General features: G+C 40.9%; 1 protein-coding gene across 5 annotated transcripts in view; it reads left to right on the top strand.

The window, feature by feature from the left end:
• The window catches only part of STARD8 (StAR related lipid transfer domain containing 8), a 346,992-nt gene that overhangs the window by 209,021 nt on the left and 124,309 nt on the right, over positions 1 to 13,662 (top strand). The window contains exon 1 of one of the 5 annotated variants that reach the window (XM_068247662.1): positions 9,282 to 9,428. The exons of the other annotated variants lie outside the window; for them this stretch is intronic. Coding sequence (XP_068103763.1) covers positions 9,395 to 9,428 — 34 coding nt within the window. The 5' untranslated portion in view covers positions 9,282 to 9,394. Of the gene's footprint in view, positions 1 to 9,281; positions 9,429 to 13,662 lie in introns of those variants that run through there. 5 annotated transcript variants of the gene reach the window in all.

Below are 13,662 nucleotides of genomic sequence, written 5' to 3'. Positions count from 1 at the left end.
AACGTGCTGCAGTAAGCCAGAACACATTAGAATAGCTTTTGGAACTTGTAGGATGATAAAAATCAGGATGCAATTTTTGTTACGGAGTCTCTTTAAGTGTGCAAGTCTCCATAGACTTGCATGGCCCTTTTGGCGGGGAAGAGTACCGTGGTGCAACACAGTGTGCGCGTGCAAGGGGCCTCTATGTCGCTGGACTCTGTGGCTCTGTCTAAACTGCTGGCTTATTAGCCTTTTACTGAGGTCCAATGTCATAATGACTAATGGTCTTACCACACTGTGCATGCAACAATGCTGAAACGTTGCACCGCTCATTAGATGTGGAACCATTCGCTGAAACATTCAGTACAATAAAAGTATGCTTCACTGCTACTGTAAATGTGCACACTGTTTAGTAAACACACAGGAAGCTGTGCGTTACTTTAATGGGATGCAACGCACCCTATGTGAATACCATAGAAATATTATTGCGTCACATTGAGATGCGATGACCTTGTCCATTGCGACAGAACACAGTGAATTCAGTGTGAAAGGATCCTTAGTCTCTGATTTTGGTTGTTCCATAGGGATTTCTCTGGCCTTTTGTTAAGTAAACTTTGCAGTTTTCAGTCCAATTTTGAAACTTCTTCCACACAATTTTCATTTGTAGTTGGTGGAAATGTAAGGGTGTCTTATTTTGTATTTTTCTGTGGTAGCACATGTGAGTAGATTTCTTTTTATTTTCTGAAAGTGAAGGATTGGCTGTGTGGGGAACAGTCTGATCTGGAAACTTAATGTCCACGGTAACGCCTCTCATTTTCTGTACAGTTGGACTTCAGTATGTATTTTTAAGTCATAATCACATGAACCAGTGGAATTCTATTACTTTATGTACTTACAAACTTTTTGTACTTTTATTTTTACTCTTGACATCATCAAGTAAAGACAGTGAACCAACCACACACAAACTTATGGAAAAGCAAACATAGACAAGTGGGAGTTACAAAAAACAAAACAAAACAAGATCACAAAATAAAAAATACACATTTGAAACAAATTAGCAAGATATTAAGAAATAATGAGCAATCTGCACTATGTATACAATACAATAACATTTGTAAAGTGCTTTTCTAACATGGGACTCAAAGTGCATAGATATGTCTCTGATCAATACATGGTTGCAGGCTGGAGTGTGTTACAGAGGAAATAGATGTTTGTAAATGCTAGACTTAAAAGGGCTTTTCAGTTTGGACTTAAATGCTTCCAGGGATGGAGATGTCCTGAGGTCTCCAAAGGTTTTGAGGTGACTCCAGGGGTGACTAAGCTATACGATTATTTTTTTTTCTAAGATTGTTGGAGGTGTGATGCAGTTACAACAAATCCACAACTGCATTCTGTACTAATTGTAGGCAGTGCGGGTCTTTGTTTGGGAGGCCTGTATTGAGAACATTGCAGTAGTCCGACCTTGATGTGATGAAGGCATAAACTACAGTTTGAATATCTGCTTGAATTATGAAGTGCTTAATTGTTTCAATGTTCCTCAGGTGAAAGAAGGAATGTTTCACAACAGCTGAGATTTGATTCCTGAAGCTTAATTCCCCATCAAGCAGTACACCCGGGCTGCACAAAAAGTCTGAGTTATTTAGGTCTGAACTACCTATCTTTAGTGGTGTTGGCTGAGACTGGAGCTGCTTTGCGCTGACCTCCGATAACAAGTTTTGTCAGCATTTAGTTTTAGCCAGTTATCATTCATCCTCTCCTGAAGCTCAGCTAAGCATGTGTTTATTTGTGGAGTAGGGTCTGTAATGCCAGGTTTGAATGATAAATATAATTGGGTGTCATCAACAGAGCAGTGGTATGTTAGACCATGTTTTTTCCAAGTGGCAGCATGTTTATGGTGAACAGCAAAGGGGATAGTATTGGGCTCATATTTTAGTGGTATGGGGTTCAAAAGGAAAGGTCCCAAGGATACCCTCTGTGTTCTGCCAGCCAAGAGTTGAACCACTGGAGAACTAAGCCATCTATTCCACAGTACTCTTGTAGCCTATGAAGCAAGATTTCTTGATCAACTGTGTCAAAAGCCACTGAGACGTCAAGTAAAATCAGGATGGAACATTGGCCTCTGTCCTTTGCCATGAGCAAATAGTTGTTTCACAGCTGTGATCTTTTTTGTTTTTAAGCCAGATTGAAGAAGGTCAAGAAAGTTGTTTCTTGAGAGCCTGGCTTCATGTAGAAGATATACAGCATTTTCAATAACTTTACCCAGCAAAGGAAGGTTGGAGACAGGTCTGTAGCTGTTTATAGCATCTGGATCTAAGGATGGTTTCTTGAGTAACGGTCTGATTATTCTTTCTTTCAGAAAGGTGGGAAACATTTGACTATTTTGTGGAATCCTGGTTTAAATATTAAGGGAATTTCAAAATTTTGTGGAAGTTACCCCTCCTCCCTTCTTGGTTCTTGCAGTGTAACACTAAGTAGTTGGTTGGCACAGTACAAAACTACATTGGTACCGGTACCAGAAGGGGTGTGTGAGTGGCTATGCATGCATGGTGAGTGGTTGCTGTGGAGCGCTCTGTATGGCTACTTTTAATTGTTTTTAAAGCTGTTTTGCCACACATTTGTCAAACCTCAATAAAGTTCATTTTCTATTTTTGATACCCAAGAGGGACCCAGTTATTATTTATCCAATTATAGGGATTCCTCTGAGGAACAGTTAGCGACAAGACTGTATACTTTATAAAGTGCTGCAGAAGATGTCAGCGCTATATTAATAGTATATAATAATAATAATAACAATAATAAAGGATACATAAAACTACAGACAATGTACATAAAAATACAGACACACAAAATATAGACATGGCAGACAATATACAGTATAATAATAATAATAACAGTGACAGTTGTATAGTGATTAACAAAATGGACAACAACTTATGAGACATAAAGGGAAGTGAACCCTGCCCTTGCGAGCTTACAATTCCCTACAGATGATTATGTCACTGGTACGGAAATTACTGGTATGCCATGAACATAGCAGCATTCTGTAGCTCCACATAGACTCATATTACAGTTACAACACACAAGCCCTAAGTAAGTCACTGACCTGCAACAGGCATGCAAATCTTCTGACCCTAATGGCTGGGTACAGTACCTTTGTTTCTTTCATGGCAGCCTCACTGTGAGCATGATTATGCAATTGGGTAATCTTATGGTGAACATATGCAATATGTTACTTTGACTGGATATGGCATTTTAAGCCACATTTTTTGTTATGGCAGTATGATTGTGAGATGATAACCAGGCAAAGTGAGATAAAGAGTGCAACCTTTATATTCCTTCCATTAGAGGAGGTCTATGAATATGAACTAGAGAACAAACTTCACATTAAACAGCCTTCTCATTTGAAAAAAGTAAATGGTTTACTTTGGATAAAATGTTAATTCAATGAAATGGTGTAGCAGGCAATATAGTAATGCCCAGTACTGGTAAATCATTAATGTTTAGGCACTTTGTTCTTTACAACTGTGCCTGATACATATATATATACATACACACACACACATATATATATATATATATATATATATATATATATATATATATATATATATATATATATATATATGCAAGCAAAAGTATGTGAACCCTTTGGAATTGTATGGATTTCTGCACTAATTGGTTTTAAAATGTGATCTGATCTTCATCAAAGTCATAACAATAGACAATCACAGTCTGCTTAAACTACTTCCACACAAATAATTAAATGTTTCCATGTTTTTATTGAACATACCATGTAAACATTCACAGTGCATGTGGAAAAAGTATGTGAACCCCTAGAGTAATGACCTCTCCAAGAGCTGATTGGAGTAAGGTGTCAGCCAGCTGGAGTCTAATCCATGAGATTAGATTGGAGGTGTTGGTTACAGCTGCCCTATAAAAAACACACACCAGTTTTGGGTTTGCTTTTCCCAAGAAGCATTGCCTGATGTAAATGATGCCTTGCAAAAAGAGCTCTCAGAAGATCTTTGAGTAAGAATTGTTGACTTGCATGAAGCTGGAAAAGGTTATAAAAGTATCTCCAAAATCCTTGTAGTTCATCAGTCCACAATAAGACAAATTGTCTATAAATGGAGAAAGTTTAGCACTGCGGCTACTCTCCCTAGGAGTGGCCATCCTGTAAAGATGACTGCAAGAGCACAGCACAGAATGCTCAGTGAGGTGAAGGAGAATCCTAGAGTGCCAGCTATAGACTTACAAAGTCTCTGGCATATGCTAACATCCAAGTTAGCGACTCTGTTATATGTAAAACACTACACAAGAATGGAGTTCATGGGAGGATAGTACAGAGGAAGCCACTGCTGTCCAAAAAAAACCATTGCTGCACATTTAAAGTTTGCAAAAGAGCACCTGGATGTTCCACGGGAGTACTGGGAAAATATTTTGTGGACAGGTGAAAGAAAAGTTGAGTTGTTTGAAAGAAACACACAACACTATGTGTGGAGAAAAAGAGGCACAGCGCACCAACATCAAAACCTCATCTCCACTATGAAGTATGGTGGTGGATCATCATGGTTTGGGGCTGCTTTGCTGCATCAGAGCCAGGACGGATTGCTATAATCCAAGGAAAAACTAATTCCAAAGTTTATCAAGACATCTGTCCACCAGCTGAAGCTCAGCAGAAGATAGGTCTTGACAACAACCCAAAGCATAAAAGTAAATCAACAACAGAATGGCTTAAACAGAAGAAAATACGCCTTCTGGAGTGGCCCAGTCAGAATCCTGACCTCAACCCGATTGAGATGCTGTGGCATGACCTCAAGAAAGTGATTTACACCAGACATCCCAAGAATATTGCTGAACTGAAACAGTTCTGTAAAGAGGAAGGGTCAAGAATGACTCCAGACTGTTGTGCATGTCTGATCTGCAACTACAGGGAATGTTTGGTTGAAGTTATTGCTGCCAAAGGAGGTTCAACCAGTAATTAAATCCAAGGGTTCACATACTTTTTCCACCTTCATGGTGTGTTAAAAAAAACATGGAAACATTTAATTATTTGTGAGGTGTTAGTTAACCACTTCGGTACCAGCAGCCTCTGCCCCCTTAAGGACCAGAGGCTGCTGGTACGCTAAAACGCCGCATCCCAACGAATCGCCGCAATAATCCTTCGCACCCGCCGGTCACGCCGCTCTGTCCCTGCCGCAGGCTGCTCTCTCTGCCGCCTCTATGACGGCTGAGAGCTGTGCGCCGGTCAGGAGCCACTTTCATTGGCTCCTGTGTCACTCAATGTAAGCCAATGGGATTGGCTTACAGCAATGACAGGGCCAGGAGCCAATGAAAACGGCTCCTGCACGGCTCACAGTGCTCTGCCGTCATAGAGGCGACAGGGCAGCACATTGCGGCGGGTAGAAAGCTGCGAGGAGCGGCGGGGACGCGCGGGGAATGGGACGTAGAGCTTATGTCCAGTCAGAACCGCAGCCCCACCTGCCCGACGTAGATTTAAACTGCGTCGGTCCGCATTCGGGTAAAGCAGACTGTGATTTATTTATTTATTGTATTTATAAAGCGCCAACATATTACGCAGCGCTGGACATTTGTTTAGGTTACAGACAATATTTAGGGGTGACATAGAGCAAAATGACAATACATGAATACAAGAAAGACCACAGCATGAGTACAAGGTAATGCTTAGTCACTGGAGGGGAGCATGGAGATTAGGCAAGTTAGGTTCACTCAGATGCATAGCATGGGTTCACAGTAATGGAGGTGCATGATCAGGTAGGACACAAAAGGAGGAGGACCCTGCCCAAAGGCTTACAATCTAGAGGTAGAGGTAAGGACACGAAAGGTAGGGGACCAGAGTTCAGATGTGGATTTAGAGCACTTGTGAGGGGTAGTAGGCCAGAGTGAAAAGGTGAGTTTTGAGGGCTTTCTTGAAGATGTTGAAGCAGGGGGCTGCCCTAATGGGTGGATGTAGGGAGTTCCATAGTGTTGGAACAGCTCTTGAGAAGTCCTGGAGGCGTGCATGGGACTGGGTAATGCGGGGGGCGGTTAGGCTGAAGATCAGATCACATTTTATCACCAATTTGTGCAGAAATCCATACAATTCCAAAGGGTTCACATACTTTTACTTGCTACTGTGTATGTGTGTGTGTGTATATCTATCTATCTATCTATCTATCTATCTATCTATCTATCTATCTATCTATATTCTTAGGGTTATGCACCACAGGGGTTGTCTTAGGGTTAGATACCACCAGGGGAGTCTAAGGGTTAGACATCTTCATTTGGGGGGGGGGGGGGGGGGGGTGTCAGGGTTAGGCATTGATCAGCAGTGGAGGGTTCTGTGTAAAAGTAGCATTAGGTTTAGCTACAGTGGGTTGCAAAAGTATTCGGCCCCCTTGAAGTTTTCCACATTTTGTCATATTGCTGCCACAAACATGAATCAATTTTATTGGAATTCCACATGAAAGACCAATACAAAGTGGTGTACACGTGAGAAGTGGAACGAAAATCATACATGATTCCAAACATGTTTTACAAATATATAACTGCAAAGTGGGGTGTGCATAATTATTCGGCCCCCTTTGATCTGAGTGCAGTCAGTTGCCTATAGACATTGCCTGATGAGTGCTAATGATATAATAATAGAGTGCACCTGTGTGTAATCTAATGTCAGTTCAAATACAGCTGCTCTGTGAGGGCCTCAGAGGTTGTCTAAGAAAATATTGGGAGCAACAACACCGTGAAGTCAAAAGAACACACCAGACAGGGATAACGTTATTGAGAAATTTAAAGCAGGCTTAGGCTACAAAAATATTTCCAAAGCCTTGAACATCCCACGGAGCACTGTTCAAGCGATCATTCAGAAATGGAAGGAGTATGGCACAAATGTAAACCTACCAAGATAAGGCCATCCACCTAAACTCACATGCCGAACAAGGAGAGCGCTGATCAGAAATGCAGTCAAGTGGCCCATAGTGACTCTGGACAAGCTGCAGAGATCTACAGCTCAGGTGGGAGACTCTGTCCATAGGACAACTATTAGTCATGCATTGTATAAAGTTGGCCTTTATGGAAGAGTGGCAAGAAGAAAGGCATTGTTAACAGAAAGCATAAGAAGTCCCATTTGCAGTTTGCCACAAGCCATGTGGGGGACACACCAACCATGTGGAAGAAGGTGCTCTGGTCAGATGAGACCAAAATGGAACTTTTTGGCCAAAATGCAAAACGCTATGTGTGGCGGAAAACTAACACTGCACATCACTCTGAACACACCATACCCACTGTCAAATATTGTGGTGGCAGCATCATGCTCGGGGGGGTGCATCTCTTCAGCAGGGACAGGGAAGCTGGTCAGAGTTGATGGGAAGATGGATGGAGCCAAATACAGGGAAAACTTGGAAGAATACCTCTTGAAGACTGCAAAAGACTTGAGATGGGGCGGAGGTTCACCCTCCAGCAGGACAATGACCCTAAACATAAAGCCAGGGCTATAATGGAATGGTTTCTATGTGTTAGAATGGCCCAGTCAAAGTCCAGATCTAAATCCAATCGAGAATCTGTGGCAAGATCTAAAAACTGCTGTTCACAAATGCTGTCCATCTAATCTGACTGAGCTGGAGCTGTTTTGCAAAGAAGAATGGTCAAGGATTTCAGTCTCTAGATGTGCAAAGCTGGTAGAGACATACCCTAAAAGACTGGCAGCTGTAATTGCAGCAAAAGGTGGTTCTACAAAGTATTGACTCAGGGGGCCGAATAATTACACACACCCCACTTTGCAGTTATTTATTTGTAAAAAATGTTTGGAATGATGTATGATTTTCGATCCACTTCTAACATGTACACCACTTTGTATTGGTCTTTCACGTGGAATTCCAATAAAATTGGTGCATGTTTGTGGCAGTAATGTGACAAAATGTGGAAAACTTCAAGGGGGCCGAATACTTTTGCAACCCACTGTATAGTAAAATATTGGTTACAATTACCAACTCTTTTTACTAATGAAAATTAACACTTAAAATAGAAGAGTATTGATAAATTTACCAATATTCTACTATTGGCACTGTTCCTGCGCCCGAATTTCCATGGTGCCCAAAATTTATGTACACACGCTCGCGCGCACGCACACTCTCTCTACAGGAACTGGCACTCTACAGCTCAGGTAAAGAAAGCAAATGATAAAAGCATCTACTACACTAATCACTAATTCAGACATTCTACCAGAGTTCTTTAGTGCCTTATGTACATCCATACTTGTACAATTAGAAACAGCTGGATGGAGGGAGGAGCAGGGCAAGAGTAATATGGGCAGGGGAGAACTGGGGCCGTCAGGCCTGGAGGGAAAACACAAACTAGAGGCCCGTTTTCACGGCAGCCCCAGCCCAAATGATGTCACACATCCGCCCCACGTGCTATATGCCGACGGTCATGTAGGGCGCCAATGCAGAAATGCAGCAAGGACACTTGAGGGACAGCGTGACAGGCATTGGGGGGCACATAATATATTTTGAGGGACAATGGCCCGGGTTTCCGTCACATTCATAGTTCGTGATTGCTGCACTTGATCGACCACATCGACCTGAGATTTCCCAGCATCTCAGATCAATACATTCAACTATTTTCCACCCAAAATCAGTCAAATCGTTGATTGGGCATGCTTGGGGCAGCAGAGGTTTTCATCTGATTCAATAATAATTATCAAAAGATTGGTGGATCGGCCAGCCCTAAATCATAAAATGAGAGGCAGCCTAGGGGGAAATCTCCCCCCTTCCCCCCTGGCCAGTCCTTCCCTGAATATGGGTGACTTTAATGAAAGGGGAAAACACACCATTTCTAAAATAAAATGAGGCTTTGAAGTCGAGGGAACTAGAAGGCAGCCTTGTGGTTATTTCTTATTGCTAATTCTTTTTCCCCCTTCTAAACATGTTAATTGCAAGCAAGCGGAGGAGGAGGCAGTGAAAGTCACTTATGTTTTATATATTTAGCAGTATGAGGGACGGGATAGCGGTGCCTCAGCTATGAAGTACTGTGAGTGATCTATTCTCTACTGATTCCTGTCATGTCAGTGGACTCCTGTCACACAACAGTGCACTAAAGAGCTGACATCTCATAGCTGCACTGTTATTAACCTTTGCTGCTTTGCCTGGCTTTTTATTCCTTGCAGACAGCTTTGGCCATGAGTAGGTTAATAAAATACTCTCCCTTTTTTTTCTCCCACCCGATGGGCTGTCCTAGGGCTGCCAGGGTTGTGCATGGAACATTTGTTCTTGGAGGAAGGGAGTTTAGTGAGGTCAGCAGGGCCAGATGCTGCTATTAGCAGGCTATGTGTAGGAGAGTCACAAACTTTCCCTGTATGTTCAGCCTCTGTCCTTCCTAGGATTTTGCCCTTCGCTACGGGGTATATTCATGTGATCCAATGAATAGGATCAGGACTAAGAGGAGCAAGAATGGTAAGAATTTTACTATTACACATTTTCCTGTTATTGATTCATAACATGCTCAATGTGAGATTGGGAATATTTTCCTGTTAACCATTTGCTATGTATGGTTTCTGGGTGCCTACTTTAAATTTATCTAATTTGTATTGGTTTTTTTTGTGATGTACATAAATTGTATATAGTGGATAGGCTGATGTTGCACTGAATAATTCAGGCAAACATCATCATTCATAATGGATGATGCTCTTGGTTTTATAATATTAATATTAATTTTTGAGGTAGGCGCAATCTGCATTGTAAGCTGCAAATATCATGCAGAAGATGTCAGGGTAAGGTTAATGAACTCTACTGAGGATAGTTTGCCAAATTTAGTTTAATGAATTGGCTTTGTGGAGTGTGACTGCTGTAGTTAGTGCTGCCTACTGTAATCAATTAAGGAGAACAAACCTTTTTACAGGCAACATTCTTTAAAATAGCTTTTTCTCAGTGTGATCCATTTAATTGTAGATGCTGCAAGATCATTCAATTTTATTTTTTCCCCTCATTTATGATTATATTTTTATGACAGGAAGAACTGTGAGCCATCCTTTATAGTTGTCAAGATGGATTATAGTTCTGACAACACATAACATCAGGACTAGCTTACTGAATTGGTTACATATTACAAGATGTAAAAAAGAATTCTATAATGCACAGTCACCTAAGAGAAGAATTAGCTGAAATCTGTACAAACTGCAGAGCTATCATTTTTTTCTGCTCGGCTCAGACAGAGACGTTAGTGTACAGATTTATTTCTGGAGTGAAAAAATGCTTATGGTTTCCATAAATCTAGCCTTTTCTGAGTTATGTTATAGCAGGAAATTCTTGTGTAGGAACGGCACAGTTGCCAGTATTTAACATTTTCCCTTTAGGGTGCCCCCCCCACGCCCCCACAGGCTGTTGAATTTAAGCAAGCTAGTAAGAGTTTTTTTTTCTTTTTGGAAAATAGCATGGCTATCTACACCTTTGTACCATAAAAAGGGAATCTGTTAGTTTAGCTTTGGCTTGGAGTTTCTAGTGAATTTGAAGAGTTTGTCTGTACATTCACTACACTTACAGACCTGCTGGAGAACGTCGACAGGATGTATGGGATAGATTTGCAGTGTGGGACGGGGCAGGATGTAGCTGCTGTCACTGTGGAGTAATTACTTTGGTCTCAGGCTCAGTTCTGCAGATGACATAAACCTTGAGCCTAACAAAACACACCTCTTGCTTGTTGTATTGGGTAAATGCACATCCAAAGTATTTAAAAAGGCAAAAACTGTGTAGCAGTATGAATGCAAGGACTGTTAGACTGTCTAATGTTAGCAAATGCACAGGCTAATATAGACATTTTCATAATGTAATCTGTAATGGATTAAAGCTGAACTACAGGATCTCAGAGTGGAATTTTGTTTACACAATTTTTATTTAAAGTGTAACTCCACATTCATTTATAACATGTATTTGTATATATGTGTTGAATGGGTGGACACATTAATATAGAATACAGAAGCCAGTGTGTCTGAACCAGAGACCAGCAAGAAATGATTAGAAGCCAGTTGCATAGCTGTTAAAGAAAATTCCAACATTATATTCAAGCTGTATGTCACCTGTGTTTCTTCAATGATGATACCAATGTGCTGATCATAACTTATTACTGTTATTATTTATTTATATAGCGCCATCATATTCCATGGCACTGTACAATATAATTACAACATGGTGCATATCGCAAAGGATTCACAACATCATAACACAAAGGATTTACAACATAAGTATGACAATCCACAGAGGGAGCCCTGCCTTTATGAGCTTACAATCTAACTTCCTCACACACATCATTATAATGGTGCCCATACACGATACAATAACAACGTTCGATTTTCCAGTTTCTTCGATCTACAGTAAATGATCGAATCGAATGAAAGTAGAACTTTTTTTTTTTTCGATCAAGAAATTCGAACGATTATCCCGTTTTTTCGAAAAAATCTGATCGGACATGATGGAAATTTTTTTATATTAGATCTAACGGAATAATCAAACTAAATTATCTAATCGAAAACAAATGAAAAATTGTACCATGTATGGCCACCATAAGACTTTACTCAGATTGTTCACATTCATTGGAATTCTCTACCTAATATAATAAGATATTTTCCCTTTACTTGCGCATGTTTCAACAGCCTACAAACCTATATTTTCAAAACTTGCATACCCCTTTCTTTTCTACAATTATCAGTACTATTAAATGAGTAACAAGTAACCACCCTCACTTCCAGCTGCTGGTATTTCACTTGCCTATCATATCTTGTGTACTGTTTTTTGCAACAGATAAATGGACAATGTCAACAGATCCTTGATCCAGATGTTGGATATAGAACCCAGTCAGATTTGTCTATTTTAACCACTTGAGGGCCGCAGTGTCAAACCCCCCTAAAGACCAGGCCATTTTTCTGTTAATAGGCCACTGCAGCTTTAAGGCCTCGCTGCAGGGCCGCACAACTCAGCACACAAGTGATTCTCTCTGTTGGTGGGGTCTGATTTCTCCCCCAGTTTATTTTTGTAATAAATTTTACTATTTCTTTCTTTTTTTTTTTAAAACCTTCCTCCCCCCAGCCAGCCAATCACAGCAATTAGCTGTCATATGCTTCAGCCTTTGAGAGCCGATCGCTCTTCTGTGTCCCAGGGGGACAGCCATGTTACACGGCTGTCCTCAATACAGCGCTGCCTTAGATCGCAGCGCTGTACAACCTAATTAGATGGCTTAACAGCCTCTGAGCGGCGATCACCGCTGGGAGACTGAAGGCGGAGCTCCGCCTTAAAAGCAGAGATGTGCACACAATCTCCTGCTTGCCCCATAGAAGGCCGTTCACGCCAATTGGCGTGGAGCGGTCCTGGGGCTGCCGCCGCGTTCACGCCAATAAGCGTGGCGCAGTGGGCTAGTGGTTAATGTATACATTGTCTTTGTTACAAGAACGTAACACAAATTCAACAACAAAACATTTGTAAAGTGCTTTTATCCTGAAGGACGACAAGACACATAAGCTTGTCTCAAATCAGTACATAGTTGCGGTCTGTGATGTGTTACGGGTAAAAAGTTGTGTGATTATACGTGCCACACTAAACAGGTGGCTTTTCAGTTTTGGTTTAAACACATCCAGGTTTGGAGCTGTCTTGATTTGGTGGTGCAAGGGGTTCCAAAAGGTAGGGGCAGCATGACAGAAGGCTCTGGCTCCAAAGGTTTTGAGTTGGACTCTGGCCAGTCAAGTTATTCGATCCTGTTGATCTGAGGTTGTGGGAGGTGTGACAAACCCTTCAAGTATCCCGGGCCTAGGTCATGTAGAGATTAGAATGTTAGCATGCCAAGAGGATTCAAATACTGCATGCTTTTTTCGGATAACACGGAAACTCAGTGGTATGACAAAAAATGATAATAATAAAAGTCTGTTGAGTTTAAAATAAAAAAATGGGCAGACGTGGTAGGGGAAATTGTGTAGAAAGAGGCAATGCCTCACCCCTCCCTTCTTACTTTTTGCTCATTATGGTGGCAATCTGTCCAATATACTTTCCTTCATTTAAATGTAATTTCAACAAAAAACAAAGGAAATTATATTGGTCACTCTTTCCAGTATACTTTCCTTTGTTTATTGTATGTAATTTCAAGAAAAAGTATATTAGACGCTCTGTACTTGTTGCTTTATTGTACTGTTCATTGACCCGAGCAGCAGAAGGCTATGAAGGTGGCCATTACAACAGAGACCAGAACTTATCAGAATAGAAATGGATGAACACAGTAGATCGTACATCAGATGTGACCGACCACTTTGTGGCTGTGGTGTATTGTGAACCTAGCCTTAGATAGTAGAAACAGTAGAGCGTTGTACCGTGTTAGCCATCAGTAAAAGCAAGAAGCTTTGTATCTTTTCTATTCTAATCTATCAATAAATGGTATCATTCTGATTCAAAACCTCTAGTCGTAGTAAGCCTGATGGGGCCATTACTTTCTAAACTACTGTATGTTTTGTGATTAGTTGTCTTGTGATCATAATCAACCCTACTTACTAATTTTTTATACCCTACTCACTGCTATGTTGGCGTTTTATAAATAATGGGTAATACCAGTATATGTGGGTACTGCACAAGTCATTTTACATTTTAATTTTAGTACCATTACATATTCCATCTCAATTTGCTGCCAGTTTTCTAAATTGTCAGGACATTCACT

The sequence above is a fragment of the Hyperolius riggenbachi genome, chromosome 8, assembly GCF_040937935.1.
Source record: "Hyperolius riggenbachi isolate aHypRig1 chromosome 8, aHypRig1.pri, whole genome shotgun sequence".
NCBI classification, from domain to species: Eukaryota; Metazoa; Chordata; class Amphibia; order Anura; family Hyperoliidae; genus Hyperolius; species Hyperolius riggenbachi.
Note: the sequence above shows the minus strand (reverse complement) of the source record. Positions and strands in the feature narration are given on the sequence as shown.